General features: G+C 41.6%; 1 protein-coding gene across 2 annotated transcripts in view; it reads right to left on the bottom strand.

Moving 5' to 3' along the window:
* C1QTNF7 (C1q and TNF related 7) overlaps positions 1-7,545 on the bottom strand; it is a 33,086-nt gene extending 25,541 nt beyond the window's left edge. The window contains exon 1 of one of the 2 annotated variants that reach the window (XM_026699646.2): positions 7,252-7,545. In XM_026699646.2, coding sequence (XP_026555431.2) covers positions 7,252-7,318 — 67 coding nt within the window. In that variant the 5' untranslated portion in view covers positions 7,319-7,545. The remainder of the gene's footprint in view (positions 1-7,251) is intronic. The other variant, XM_087936703.1, reaches the window with a different exon arrangement.
* Between the last annotated feature and the right edge of the window lie 8,502 nt (positions 7,546-16,047).

Here is a 16,047-nt window from a genome sequence, read left to right as displayed (position 1 = left end):
TGCTGCCTGTCTCATCCCAACTATTAGGCCTGGCAGCTCCAATTTGTTCTAGTAGTTAGAAAACCTAGGGCTGTGTGAAGGGAACAGTAATGCCCACTTTGGAATAATTTTGGCTAACCTGGAATGTGGCACAAAAACTTTATTTTGTATTGATAGAAAGGGTTAGGCAGACAAGTGCCAGAACACTGCAACAATGAAACCAAATGCTTGAATTTATATTCCCATTTTCACACCAACCCAAATCAATAAGAAGAGGTTGTGAAATCAGTCCAGAGAACAAGATTAAAAAAAATGTATTTGAAATACAAGAAAGGAGATTATGAGAGGCTTTGGGGGGAACTTTCTAACAGGAGAGAGGCCCAGTAGTGAAGCCCCCTCTTCAGTGTGGTGGTAGATTCTCCTTTCTTCGGATACATTCAAGCAGAGCAGTGGTGGGGTTCAAATTTTTTTTACCACCGGTTCTATGGGCGTGGCTTGGTGGGCATGGCAGGGGAAGGATACTGTAAAATCCCCCTTCCCTCCCCACCCACTAACCTGCTTTCCAGCTCCATTCTCCTGTGCAGGGCAACAAAAGAAGACCCAGCCAACCAGCAGGGACTCAATGGGAGGCAGATAATAAATGGGGGCAGGGCCAGTCAGAAGTGGTATTCTGAACTACTCAAAATTCCTCTACCAGATCTCTGAACTACTCAAAAGTTCTGCTACTGGTTCTCCAGAACTGGTCAGAACCTGCTGAACGCCACCTCTGAAGCAGGGGTGAAACAGCTGCTCTGATTCACATTCCTGTGCTGAGCAGGAGGACTGAGATTAATGGGTTCAAAACCTTTTCTAAGTCTTGGATTCCAGGAAATAAAATAAAACAGGCACAATCCAACCAAAATCATATTTAATCTTTAATGAAATAATCTTGATACAAACAATTCCCAAAAGCTCCAAGACTATTATATCATAAAAGTTGAACTAGATAACTGTGCCCATTTTCTCCTAATGTTCAAAAATAAAATATTTTCTTCCTGTATACTGTACTACTTACTTTTTTAAAACTTTTTAAAATAAACTTTAATAAACATTAAAAATATACACATAATACAAAACATTTCATAAAATATGAAAATAAAAAGCTATACATAACCAATAAACATAAAAACATAAACATTTCTAATTGCTTAGATGGTGTGTTCTTATCAAACAATTTTGCAATACTTATTTTCTATATCTGGTAAATACTCATATCATAACCTTTTATATTTTCCCTTTCCTATCTGTTTACTCACTGGTTTCTATCCTTTATCCAATTATACCAGTTTTCCCAAACTGTAAAATATTTTGAGTCTTCCTTATCTTTTAACTTTTGGGTGAGTATATCCATTTCTGCACAGTCGTAGATCTTCTGGATTATCAAGTTATGCGTTGTCATCTGATTACCCTTCCAACATTGAGCTAATGCTATCCTTATTGCAGTGATTATATGTAGAATTAAATATTTTATTTCTTTTGCAATATCACCTTTTATTATTCCCAACAAAAAAATTGCAACCTTGAGTTCTAATTGAATGTTTGTGATTTCTCTTATCCATATTCATATTTTTTCCCAATACTTTTTACTCTTTGGGCAAAGCCACCAAGGTGGGAAGAAGGTACCCCTTGTTTGTTTAAATTTTCAACAGAGTGGGCTTAAATTTGGATACATAGTGGCCAATCTCAAAGGTGCCAGATACTACCGATAGCATATTTTATATTGGTTCTCTTTATTAACCACCAATTTCATTAATTTATAGTTTTGCTTCCAAATTCCTTCCCAGTCTTCCAAATTGATATTTTGTCCTACATTCCTTGCCCACACTATCATTGGACCCTTAACTATTTCCTCTGCCAATTCAAATTCTAATAAGTAGTTGTACATTTTTGAAATTGCTCTTTCATCTGTTCCCTCTAAGAGTTTATTTAATTGATTTGGTTTTGTATCTATTCTGTGTTCCTCTACATCTTTTTTATACCTTTTTTTAAGTTGTAAATATTGCCACCAATCCATCTGTATCCCTTAGTCCCTGAATTCTTGGTTTGTTTTTAACATTCCTTTGGAATCTAAAACATCATAATATTAGTCATAACCTAGGTTATGTAGACAGTAAACACAGTGTCAGACATAAAGATCTCAAGTGCCTATATACAAATGCACAAAGTCTGGGGAACAAACAGTGTGAACTCGAACTATGAATACATGAAGGTAGATATGATATAGTTGGGATAACAGAAACTTGATGGGATGAAACCCATGATTGGAACATACTGGTAGAAGGATACAAACTCTTCAAAAAAACCAGACCCCATAAAAGAGGAGCTGGAGTTGCACTGTATGTAAAGGACCACTATATTGGTGCCGAAATGCATGAAACCAGGGATGGGATTCTACCAGTTCGCACTATTCGCTAGAACTGGATGTTAACATTCTAAGCAGTTTGGAGAACCGGTTGTTAGAAGAAATTACTGGCCTAATCCTGTAAGGAAGACAGGAAGGAAACATTCTGGTGTTGCTTACAGAAACTGCCTCTCTGTTAACTCTTATTACATTCTTGGCAGGACTGGACTTCCTATCTCAAGAATTTCTCTAGAGGTTCCCCCCCCTTGCCCCCTTGCTGGTACTTTGCTTGTGTGATGTGACCATTTAAAGTTACAATGGCACTGAAAAAAGTGACTTATGACCATTTTTCACACTTACAACTATTGTAGCATCGCCACAGTCATGAGACACCAGGTGAGGAGATGTGTGCCTCAATGTGAATGACATTGAGTTGGCCACACCCAGCCAATAACGTGACCACCAAGTCATGTCCACCCAGTCACATGACCACCAAGCCACTCCCACCAACTAAGCCACGCCCATAGAACTGGTTGTTAAAAAATTTGAATCCCACCCCTGCATGAAACCAAAGATGAAAACTTCCTAGAATGCATATGGGTCAATATAAAAAAAAAATGACATGGCCATAGGTGTATATTATAGCTCACCCGATCAAGTAGAAAAAATAGATTCCCTTTTTGCCAACCAACTGGCAAACATGCAAGAAACACACAACAATAGTAATGGGGGCCTTCAATTATCCTGATATCAACTGGAAAACTAATTCTGCACCAAGTGAGAAATCAAATAAGTTCCTAACCAACCTCGCTGACAACTTTGTTGTCCAGAAAGGTAGAGGAGAGAACTAGAGGGACAGCCATACTGGACTTAATTCTTACAATTAGAGAAGACGTGATAGAGGGAGTTGGAACTGCAGGAACCTTGGGTGAGAGTGACCATGACATACTAGAATTCAACATAATGCAAACACAAGCAACAGAACATAATGACACCAGAGTCTTGGATTTTAAAAGAGCTGATTTTAATAAACTCAGAGAGAACTTGGGAAAGATTCCATGGATGAAAATCCTAAAGGAGAAAACAACTCAAGAATCTTGGGAATCTCTGAAAAGTGTGATCATAGAAGCCCAGACCAGCACAATACCACTGAGAAAGAAAAACAAGAAATCCAAGAATAAACCAGCATGGCTACACAAAGATCTCTTTGGCAAATTGAAAGGAAAAAAGAACAAGTACAAAAAATGGAAAGAAGGACATACAACTAAGGCAGAATATCAGCAGATTAAATTTTTGTCCACAAGATGGCACTTTCCGTTATGCAAACTCTTCACCTTTTTTCCCTGTTTTATTATTCAGGGCTTTTCGAGCCTTGATATTCCAGTATGATCAAAATCTCCAATTTGTAGATTCCCCCCCCCCCACTTTTTACACTCTTAAGTCCAGGGGGCTGTGCCCCATTTTGGCTGGCAGAGTGCTGCAGGAGGCCATCCAGGCCGAAAATGGGGTGTGCAAAAACGGGGTGCCCGTGGTCCGTTTTCGCTAGCAGAGGTACCATGGGCTGGTCTTTTGCTATTTCCAGGCCAGCTCCATGGTCCGGATCTAAGCACCCTGCAGGCCGGATCCAGCTCATAGTCCTTGAGTTTGACACCCCTGGCCTAGACAGTCACTTGTCTGAAATGGTATAGGTGCTCCTGCTTGATCAGGGGGCTGGTCCCTTCCAGTTCTATTCTATTCTATTCTATTCTATTCTATTCTATTCTAGCCCTAAGCAAACAGAAGCTACACAATGTTTACATCGCCCAGCATTAAATACATATTTCTACAACTTTTCTGCTAGTTATGTGCAGTTGTTTACATATTCCAAATAAGAAAATAATTAATATGGCAGGTACAGAAATTTGGTTACCCTTTCATTCTGTACTCTACAACACCGCCTTTGCCAGAATTAACAGCTTCCAAACTTCCATATTACTAAGAATTATTTTGTTCTTGATTTTGGAATCTTTTCCCACAAACAAGAAGAAGTTGAAGCTGAAAAAAAGGGAGCATATTTCAGCAAGACAATGAGCCCAAATATATATCCCGATTGGCCATGAAATACAGCCCTTCAGATGTGGGAGTTAACTATTTTGGAATGGCATTTGCCTTCCCAGATCTGGGGATTACTAAAACTCTAAGTTTAGTGCCTGCAAGAAGCAATAAAACTATTTTGAGCAAGAAGAATTCTGCAAGAAACTTTTGCTCACCAAAGTAGCAAGTTTTGAAAGTAATAATAATGAGGATAATGTGTGTAACTATGGAGCAACTAGAGGCCATGCCAGCTGTCCGTTTTGGAAGCCAAATTAGTACCAGAAGCTCCTACACTGCCACATTCCTGTGCCTGGGAAAGTCGGGGGGGGGATTTTTAGAACGTTGGTAGTTAGACATAATAGCATTCTTCTTTTTGGTCAAAGTCGTGTTATTCCTGCACCTGGAGGAGGAGCGGTTGAAGGGATGTCTCTAGCTGGGGTGGATAGTGATTGGACCATGCGATGGACTGATGGGTGCAGGGGTTGGTTTTGCACTTTTGAATTACTAAGGGAAAACCTGTAATTCTCAGATTCCGGGTTTTCCCAGATGTGCCAGTATAACTACTCTAATAAAAGGAAACTTTGAGAAAATGCCTGTCTCAGAGTTTTAAATTGGAGTTGGGTTTTTCTGGAACCCTGACACTAACAGTTCATTGAAACATTCAATTTGACCAATTTTGTATACCACTGCACACTTATTTGGGATTAAACTCACTAATGCAGCCTAAACTAACATATAGAATTGTGCTACAAGTAGAATGAGCCACTGTTCACGGCACAGTTACTTGGCAGGGGATCTGAACTTTTATTGCAACAACAACAACAAAAAAAGAACATGAAATCTCCAGTGTCCTAAAATGGATGCAATGCCAAACATTTTCCTCTTTTGGTATTAGTATTTCAACTAAGGACTGGCTGTTGATATTATTTATGGAAATCAAGATTAATAAATAGTCCAGCAAAGAAAGGAGAGAAACGTTTACATTCCACAGGAGGGGAGAAATCTAGAAAATTTTTAAAATTTGGCGCAGCTATTTTGGGGCTTGGATTCCCGATAACTTCTCTTTTCTGCAATCCAGAAGGTCCTAGGTTCATCTTGCTACCCACACCTTCTTGTCCACTGAAGCAGAAAATGGGTCAATTTTCTCCTTCACCTTCCATTTTTTTCTTTTGATATTTCCTATAAAAGAATATTTACTTAATAACCACCATTTTAGCTGGTTGTAAAGCCCTGTATCCAAGTAAAGAATTGGGTATAAAGTATCCTCTCCTAATTACTGCAGAAGTCAATATTCTTTGTAATTAATTTGAAAATGAGAAATTCCATGCTTGGGTAAGGATTGTAATCCTTGCGTCTGTTTGTAGGCTCCACCAATATTATATCCATACTTCGTTATCCTGTAGAACATGGCGGTTACACCATCTTGTTAATGAGACTCCTGACAATCCTGTCCAGGATAATCCAATATTGTGATATTCCATTTCAGGATATACTGGGAACTTATACACAGATGTCCTATAGCAAAAATCTGGATGAATACTAGGGGGCAGCCAAGAACAACGGTTTTCAATACTTCTTGCATTTGTCTAGATGCTTGCAATCCATGAAGGAAAATGCAGTCAGGTTGGGATTGATTGTACAACTAGACTAGATCCCAACTAGACGAGAATCCAATTCATTGGATTCCCATCCATTGGAAAATTGGACGCAAGGCCTGGAGACCAAACAAAGGCCTGTTTCTGAAGCCATCATTCAAAGCTACAGTTACATCTGTGCACTGTTGGAGCCTCAACATTTTTAATTATGGTGTTGAAATGCTACATTTTAAATGTGAAATGTATACATTATAAGTACCATTGCACTCTCACTGGGCATTTTTCTTCCTCTACTGTCTGATTTGTTTTTCTAATCTTAAATAAAGTAATCACAGAAAACTGGGCGTGGGGTTACCAATCAGACCCTACTTACCAGCTCTTCTTTCCTTTCCCATCACTCCTAAGTCCAATCTCAGTGCACACACACACACACACACACACACACACAAATCAACTCTCTCCCAGTTGTGTTAGCCCCTTTCCTAAATCGGCACTGAGGCAGCATGACAAAGGTGTTTATGAACTTTTCAGAAGTCATTTAACTAATTTTAAAAACAATACAGCAGTATCTGAGTCAACTCATCATGAAAATGTCTACAGACACCACCAACCCCTTCCCCCATCCAGTTAGACCGAGAAGAATCAGGAAAGAATATCCCTGCTTTGCACCCTCTTAAGTGAAAATACTGGAAATACTGGATTCAATTAATAACACAACACTAATTTATTTCCAGAAAAGCGAAACAATTAATAGCTTCTAAATCTGTAAAGATTGCACCAGTCAGGATTGCATATCTACTTTCTAATGAAGTAAGCTAAGTTGCCTTAAATTTCATTTAGTCTTTGTCTAAAATTTCATTATTTTGTATCCTAGCTGGAAAACAAGTTGGAATTTGAAAGGGAAATCAATAGGACTATTTAACCCTTCTCTTCTCACTTCATCATTTGCATAATTAGCAAAATATTTGCAAGCATTGCAGATTTGATGAACTGGAACATAGTCATAAATTTGAAAGAAACAGACAATTACAAATGTTCTGTTCATACAACCAAATAATTAACCAGCCTCCGCACTGTTAAATTTTGGACACTTAGCAGACAGATCTCCACGGGATCCACGGGGTTGCTAAAGCAGCTCTTCTTTTGTGCAAACCTCCATTTCATTTTGCATTTCCCATTAACTGATTTTCAAAGCGCTTCACGAGAAAGTCACCAGCCTCTTACCTTGCTTTGGAGCCATTGAACTCAAATTTTCCAGCAAAGCCATATGTTTCCTTTGGAGTTGCAACATACTTTAAAAAGGCTTAGCAAATAAAGATGTGCCAAACTTATGCAAATCCTTCCAAAAATAAGAAGTATCTTATGAATAATGCAGGCTCAGTGTCCAAGTTGTGCAACGGTCTTTTTTAGCTAAACGAACTCCCACTCGTCTCGTCTTGAACTGCAGCCAAAGACTCTAATTTAAAGCAACTGTCAACTTTGCTATAAAGCTTTCAGAAGAAGTCCACACACACACACACACACACACACACACACACACACACAGCAAAACGGGCAGAAAATCCTCTTGGCTTCCAAACTAAGGAAATGGTTAAATACACTTTAAAATTGTAGCATACTGGGAAGTAAATCTCCCTGAAGTCCATGAGCCCAATTTTTTTCTGAGCACATAAATCTTAAATTATATTGCAAATCTAAGAGGAGAGATTTGCCTCTCCTCTTCCGGGCAATAACGTAGAACAATAATTGTGCATATTAATTGTTTAAATCAGGGAATTCCCCAGCCTCCAGGCTGCAACCCAGTACCGGGCCATGGCACACCCAGAACCAGGTTGTGGAAGTAATGCACAAGCGCAGGTGCGCACGTGCAGTTCTATTTGCATGAGTAGTGGGTGAGTGCCGCACACAGCTTCATTTGTATGATAGGCATGCGTACATGCCTGCTGCTTGCACAAATAGAGCTCTGCACACCACACACAAAACCATCCCCTCCCCCCTCCCCTGCTGACCCCAAAAGCCAGAAAGCTGGTTTAAATTATCTTATGTTAAAAAAAAATACACAAAAGAAGAGAATCTCTTCCACTTCTGGTGGAAGTGAACTGGGGGGACCAGAACAGAACCTGTGAGTGCAGCTCAGCTAAGGGCACTACCATGTTTCCCTGAAAATAAGACCCACCCAAAAACAAGCCCTAGCCTGATTTTTGGGGTGGGCCTAATATAAGCCCTACCCCAAAAATAAACCTGGGGGGTGGACATGGCCAACATGAGAGGCAGCAACTGCGCAGGAGTCAACAGTTTCTGGCTGCAGCCACTGCCCAGTGGCCCCTTGGCCCTGTGCAAATACGGTTAATTCCAAGGGTGCAGGTAGGAGGGGAGGAGACAGGCCACCTGGATGTGCTGTGCAGCTGCCTGACTCACGGGAGGTTTGTACAACAACACCGGCAGCAGGCAGAGGCCTGGGGGGTGGGGGAGGCAGGTGACTCTGAACGATCGGCACAGCTGCGGGCAAGCCAAGAGATGGTGGAACCGAGTGGGTGATACCTTGGGGTCGCCTCTGGTTCCGTCTGGCTCTGCTGCTCACTTTTCGCCCAGAGGGAAGTGAAGCTTCGTGTGCTTGCAAAGGGAATGCTTTGAAATGAACCTAATTACCTTGTTTCAAACTCTCCTCTTTGCAAGCACACAAAGCGTTGAATTTCTGTCATTTCTTCATCCGGGCAAAAAGTATTTGGTCCTCTATTAGGTGTTTGGGAATGGAACAAATCCCTGCTCTGACAGGCACCTGCACAGTGTTGGGATCACCTGCCCCGTCCATCCCCCCTGCTTCTGCCTGCTGCTGGTGTCACCACGAAAGTCTCCCCTGAGTCTCCCCTGAGTTAGGCAGCTGCACAGCACATCCAGATCTCCTGTCCCCTCCCCCCGCCTGTGCCCCCACACTCAGAATTAGGAGTGTTTGCACTGCATCAAGGAGAACAAGGCAAGCCGAGAGCTTGGCCCGTTGCAGCTGCGGCCAAGCAGACAGCGGGGATGGAGAGAACAGAGCCAGCAGTAGCTGTGCTCCTGCTCCCCTTGGCCCCCGTGCTCGCTGCCTCCCGCACTTAAAAAAAACAAGACCTTCCCAAAATAAGCTCAAGTGCTTATTTTCAAGCCCAAAAGAAAATAAGATAGAGTCTTATTTTGGGGGAAACATGGTAATTCATGACTGTCCAAGGTTTGTGGCTTTAAATTTTAATAGTGAAGTAGTAATCCCTTCCATTGGGTCGTTTCAATTGAGAACAGAGTAACTAATGGGACGGGAGAGTTAATTTCACTCCTTCTGGATCATAGCATTGCTGGTTGAATCAGTTGGACAGGACTTCTCAAATCCATCTACAGATTTTTTTACAAAACTTCCCTGCACTTCCATATTGTATGTGACCAAACTGAGATATGCAGCTTTTAATACAAAGAGGGTCCTCTTCGTCCCAAGGAAATTCTTTTTCAAGAGGTCCAGTTATGAAATAGCATAAGAAATTCAGATGGTCGGCAGCCAGGAAGTCAAAACCCGATAGAACAACAGAATAACAGAGTTGGAAGGGATTTAGAAGACTTAGAATAACTTTATTGTCACTTTCAATGTACACTAATCAACATACGTTAAAATGAAATTTCCTTGCATACAGCTCACAAAAAGTCACCCCCTCCAATATACACTACATAAACATGATGAAATAAATAAATAGATAATATTATGCATATGCATAATATTATATGACATATAATATTACATAGTCTAATCCAGAAGTATACATGTAGATGGCAAGAAAAACAAATCTTGTGAGTTTACCAGATGGATGGCATAGGGGAAAAAGTTGTTACAGAATCTGATAATCCTGCTAGAAATACTTCAAAACCTCCTTCCAGAGGAGAGCAACAGAAGCAGACCATGTGTGGGGTCTCTGACAATGCTTTGAGCTCTAAGCACATAACACTTATAAGCAGTATCCTGTGGCAGCTGAATTTCAAAGCTGACAGGCTTTGTGGATGCCTTACATCCTGAATAACAGAAAGCGAGCTTCCTATTATTTTCTCGACTGTCCTTATTACTTTTTGTATGGATTTTGTATCTGAGGCACTGCTGCCACCAAACCAAACAGTGATGCAGTTTGTCAAAATGCTCTCAGTCGTGCCTCTGTAGAAAGTGGCCAGGTGTTCTGACCCACGCCCTTTTCCAACAAATCAAACACAATCCAAAAGGAAAAAAACCTTGTAATGCTTTTGCAAAATAATTAGCTGTGATAAGCCACAAGCCTTGCCACACTGTGCAAGACTTGCCAAAAGATAACAGACAAGAAGTAATTTGCAATACAAGAATCTTCAAATACAAACTCAGGATACTGGAATGTCCACGAGGCTGGAGTTTCAAAACGACTTTGCCTTCTGCAAAGTACATTCGTTTCACAGCTGGCTTTTATCTTCTTGAAGATATTACCTTGCAGTCTTACTCCTGAGTCACCCGTGCTGTTGTAGCTGCTGTTTCCTATGAGCAATCCTGCGTGCGCGCACACTTGGAACAGGCTCCTTGGGAATCTCCTCATCACTGCTGCCAGCCCCCATAATCTCTGAAGGCAGCAGTCCACTCCCTAGGTCCTGGCCCCTCATCTGAGTCCTCACTCTCCTCAGCCGTCCGCACCTGCTGCTGGCTAACCACAACACTAGGACAGAAGGAGAAAGATATGTTCTCCTTATCCAACGCAGGAAATGTAGATGCTAGTTTGTACTGTTACTAAGAATGACATGTGGAGAGACCAGATCGTTAGTTATCTGTACCCCCAGATATTTAATACTGTTGACCACCTCTACAGCTGCATCCTTGAAACTGAGTGGAATATGACTATGCTAAAATCTACAATGATCTCCTTTGTTTTATTAACATTTAGAACCAGGTTACTTTTATTGCACCAATCCACCAGAGCTCTCACTTCTTCCCTATAAGCATTTTCACTATCATCCCAGATAAGACCCAGCACTGCCATGTCATTCACATACTTCACAATATGATTCATAGCAGATTTGGCACAACAGTCATGGGTCATCAGTGTAAACAGTAGTGGACTCAAGAAACAGCCCTGTGGGGAACTTGTACTCATGAGTATTCTACTGCTCCAGGTGTCCCAAGCTAAGATGAAGCATACAGGAAAGTGCAACATCTATGGAGTGGTTCTTCTGATAGGCAAACTGCAATGAGTCAAATGTAGGGGAAAGGCATGAAACCACGCAGTCCTTTACCAATCTCTCAAAACACTTCATCATAATGTAAGTGAGTGTAACTGGATAGTAATCATTAAGGTATGTTAATATAGTTTTGGGGGGGCACTGGTACAATTATTGCAGTCTTAAAACCTGATGAAACCATGGGCTGATGCAATGAGAGATTGAAGAAAATATCTGTGAGAACAGTGGCCAGCTGTTCAGCACGGTCCTTAAGTATTCAGGGATATTATCAGGACCCACAGCTTTTTGAGTATTGGCTTTCTGCGGGACCTTATGAACAGTTGTATCGAACCCGAGCACCTGCTTACCAGGAAGGAGAACAGCCTTCCTTGTTGGAATATTGTTTGTGACCTTGAACCATCCACAAACATACTGTGTTTCCCCAAAATATGACCTACTCAGAAAATAAGTCCTAGCTTGATTTTTACATGTGTGCCCAATATAAGCCCTATCCCCCCAAAATAAGCCCTAATTAAGATCGCCACCCACTCCAGGGTGCACAGATAAAAATTAAGCTAGGCTGGGGGTGGGGGAGGTGGGGCTGCCCTACTACTTACCTTTGGATAGTTGCAGCTAGGCCTCGCACACCTTGGCCCGTTTCTTCTGCAGCCAGCAAAGCTTTCCTGAAGGCCTTTCTAGTCGATAACAGAGCTCTGAATCGATCCGGAACTCTGTTATTGGCTGCAGACAAAGAAGTTGGACAAAGAAGTTTCTGAAGGCCTCTGATAGTGAAAAAGAGGCCAGGGGCAACACACACAAGTGAGGTGCATCAGTGGATGATATTCTGCCCCCAAAATAAGACCTGGTGCCTTTTTTGGTGGCAAAAAAAATAAATAAGACAGGGTCTTATTTTGGGGGAAAACATAGGTATTTAGCTTGGGTAGAGAATCCATGTTACCCTTACGTGTCAGGGAAGCTGCTTTATAGTCCATAATAACTCAAATACCTTGCCACATATCTCAGGTCCATAGGATCTTGAAAGAAATGCTGTACTTTCTGACAGCCCACTTTGCTGTTTTTATAGCATGTCTCAAATCAGCGTTTGCTTTTCTAAGTGCTGCCACATCACTTGATTTGAAAGCAGTGTTTCTCACCTTTAATATTGCACAGACCTCCTGAGACATCTAAGGTTTGCTCGCATAACAATAGTCTTAAGAACACTGACATCCTCCGTACACTTCTGAATATAAGCAGATCCAGTAGAAGCATACTGTTTCACATCAGTATGTTGCCCATTTGTTGCAGCCTGTTTAAGTATGTTCCAATTTGTGAACCCAAAGCAATCCTGTAGAGAAGTGGTTCCCAAAGTGGGCTGTACTGCCTCCTGCGGGGTGGGTGGGATGCCTTAAGGGGGCACTAAGAGGTAAGGGGGCCAGCAGGGGGCACTAAGAGGCAGTCTGCAGGGCCGGCACCTCAAACACCCCCCCCCTGCCGCCTCTTAGCGCCCTCAATTGGGCTGGCAGAGGGGTGCTAAGAAGCGGCGAGGGGCGTTGTTGGATCCCATACATGGTTTTGGGCCTGATTTAAAAAGGACTTCTTGTCACTTGAGATCTCAACTTGCTTCTGGGCTTTTGTCAGAGTAGAGTAAAAGAAACTTCATTGAGCTGAGAAAGTATATACTAATATCTGGTTTTATAGAGCTGAGAGAATGGATTTCCCACCTTCTCCAGCCTTAGTTCAAGTAACTATTTGGCAGGTTTCCACCATTTTCTTTTAACTTCTAAAAAGATCCAATTATCCTGTTTCTGTAGTTCATCCTTCCTTCGTAGCTTAATTATAAGTGAAGACATCTTCCCTGTCCAAATTGAGAATTCCAGATTGCTTTTGAGAACCTCTGCCAAGTATTTGTAGTTTCTGCTTTCTGTTGCAGCCATGCACTCAAAATTCCTGAGATGGTGTAGTCCTGCCTACTACAGTCTCAAGCCTATCCTCACTTCTCCCTTTATACGGATAGTCTGTGTACCTTTTCCACAGCCTCAGACTCAACAATTCTTTTTCAAATCTCATTTTTGACCGAGCAGGGAAATTGTAACAGTGGAATTCTGCGTTCACTAAAAGAGGATTCATACGTATTGCAATCTATAAATTTAAATCTGTCTTGGGCCAAAGAGAGAATTATGAAAGCAGATGGTTTTCCTGATTCTCTTTGCTAGAACAATACGATTCAACATCTCTTTCTCAAATGTAATATTTGACTGAGTTGGGAAATGTAATTCTAATAGTGAAATTCCGCTTTCATTATTAAGGCCGGTTTGAATCGAGCGTAGTCACCTTCATGCTCCTGAGGCAGCAGTAGACAGAGAACCATAACCCTCTTAGAGCAACGTGGTGATGCTCAGAATAAGAGTGTGTTTATAATAAAGTCATGCTTTCAAAATACACACATTTGGGTTCTTTTTATTTCAGTTCCCACTGATATAGAGGCATGCGACCAATTAATTGGCACACTTACCACCTTTGTTTTGAAAGTCTCAAGATATCTGAGGTAGAAATCCTAGGTGGGGGAGACTGACCACTTTTTGTCAACTTGTGCCCAGAAAGGATCCATATCCTTCAACAAATGGCATCACAATCACTGGATCCCGTATGTTAAGGTGAAACATCTTCAACATTTGCTTTTATAGTCACACTGTGAAGGGATTCTGGATCATTCCAGAAGCTGACAGAGTGAGTACCTGTATCTCAGGAGGTGTCCTATCCAAACGTGGTCCTGTGAGAAGTTCCTTGAGTATAAGCATAGGGTGTGTGTGTGGGGGGGGTGCTGAAATCTTAATTTTCAGAAGGTCTCTTCTGTTGGCAGACGCTCAACAGCGTGAGGTTCAAAATAATAGCTGTGATTGTCATGTAGGGTATACTGTTTGGCAGTACTCCATCTTTTACAGTTCACCTTCTGGGAAGTTCATAAGAATTCATTGTCAGCTTTCAAACTAACCAACTCCAAAACAATAACCCCCGAGACAAGCATTTCTTCAAAGTTCCATTTTATTAGAGTTGTCATATTGACACCATCTGGGAAAACCTAATCTGAGAGTCCCAGGTTTTCCCTTCCCAAAAGAAAATCAAAGATCCCTCCCCTGCACCCACCAGTCTATCACATGGCCCAATCGAATTACCATCCCAACTGGAGACATTCCTCCATACACTCCTCTCCCGGTTCAGGGTAACATGTCCTTGACTCTCTGAGAAAGAATGTTGTTGAGTCTAATCTTCTCCCTCACTATGAAGTCCCCCCTCCCAAATTCCCAGGCACTGAATGTGGCAGCCTCAAAGCTTCCAAGTAAACACAGGGCTTCCAAGGCTGACATTCTTGTTCTTCCAAGTGCCAAAGAAATAACTACTCAGTAGTATCAAGAGATATCCGGGTCTTGTTCCTAACAGAGGTTAGAATGGTTGGGACCACAGAATGGAGGAGAAGAGGGAGGCCAATGCCAGCCAGAAACACTCTGGAGAAACGGGGAACAGGGAAGGGAGAGAGGGAGATGATGAAATGCATGTGAAACATCCTGCAAATGCTATGACTTGCACCTGGATGGCTACAATATTATAACAGTGTTTGCAGGGGAGACATTATTATTCTGGGATGCAGTTTGGCACTGATGTGGGGCGAAGGGATAAGAGCATGGAAAAATATTTCAGAAAGTTATGTTGGAACCTAGTGTGAGATTAGTGGGTTTTAATCTTGTCAGAATGAGAGTATTTGTGGGGGAGAGGAGAAGGGGAAGAATAAAGTAAAAATACTTTCCCCCTCATTTTGTCAAAGAAGGCAGATGAATGAAATGACATGAATGAAAGGTTTTACAAGGGATCCCAACAAGATTTGTAGGATCAGCTTGAGAAATTGGTGGAGAGAAGCTATGAAGTTATATGCCTACAACTACAAATATTAGAAGAATCATTTTAGGGAAATGGGGAAAGAACTCACCTGCTTAGGAACCAGTCAGAAGGAATAGAATTAAATGAAAAGAGTATCTGGAGATGGGTAATACAATTATTCTGAATTAAGGAGGTGATCACTTCTTCCCAGGAGTTGGTGTGAGAAGATCAGGACAGTTGCCTTTATTGACTCCAAAGTCAGTATGATTGATTCAGAGACATTTCATGAATAAAATAAAATAAATTGATGGGAGCAACTTCAGTCACGCCAGGAGGAATTTTTCTAATGTGTCTTTTGAGACAAAGTATGGCATTATTTTCAAATTTAATCGAACATAATTTAGAGGTTTGTGTTAAATTAAATTAGAGGCTTGAACATTGAACAAGCAAATAAATAAACCTGGACTGTAAATTTACCAAATGTATTTAACTTTTGATAAATTTTTACCAAATTAAATTAGGTTTAAATCAATTTAAAAACCATCTACAAATCTTGCAGAGTTGATGTTTATAGTCACTGGGCCTGGAGTTCTCAAAAGTTATAAAGGGAGGGGAACCAGGGGTGGGATTCCAATTTTTTAAGAACCGGTTCTGTGGGCATGGCTAGGTGGGCGTGGCCATGTGCCTGAGTGGGCGTGGCTTCTTTTTGAGCAGCAGCGCCCCCCCACTTTTTTTTTGCCTCTGGAGCCTCAGGGGAGCCTCGGGTGCTGGGGGAGCGGGGGCGTGTTTGCTCCCAGAAGGCTTCCCTGTGGCTCAGGAAGGCAAAGAACAGAGCCGGGGGTGGGGGGCGGGGGGACTCTCCTTCCTCTGCCTTCCATTTGGATCCTGCTTTACCGGTAGCATGTCGTCCGAAGTGCAGGAGGCAGCAGCTCTTTCCCAGAGAGCAAAGACAGCGGA

The sequence above is a fragment of the Pseudonaja textilis genome, chromosome 6 (genome assembly GCF_049901715.1).
Source record: "Pseudonaja textilis isolate UNSWEBS1 chromosome 6, rPseTex1.2, whole genome shotgun sequence".
In the NCBI taxonomy this organism is placed as follows: domain Eukaryota; kingdom Metazoa; phylum Chordata; class Lepidosauria; order Squamata; family Elapidae; genus Pseudonaja; species Pseudonaja textilis.
Note: the sequence above shows the minus strand (reverse complement) of the source record. Positions and strands in the feature narration are given on the sequence as shown.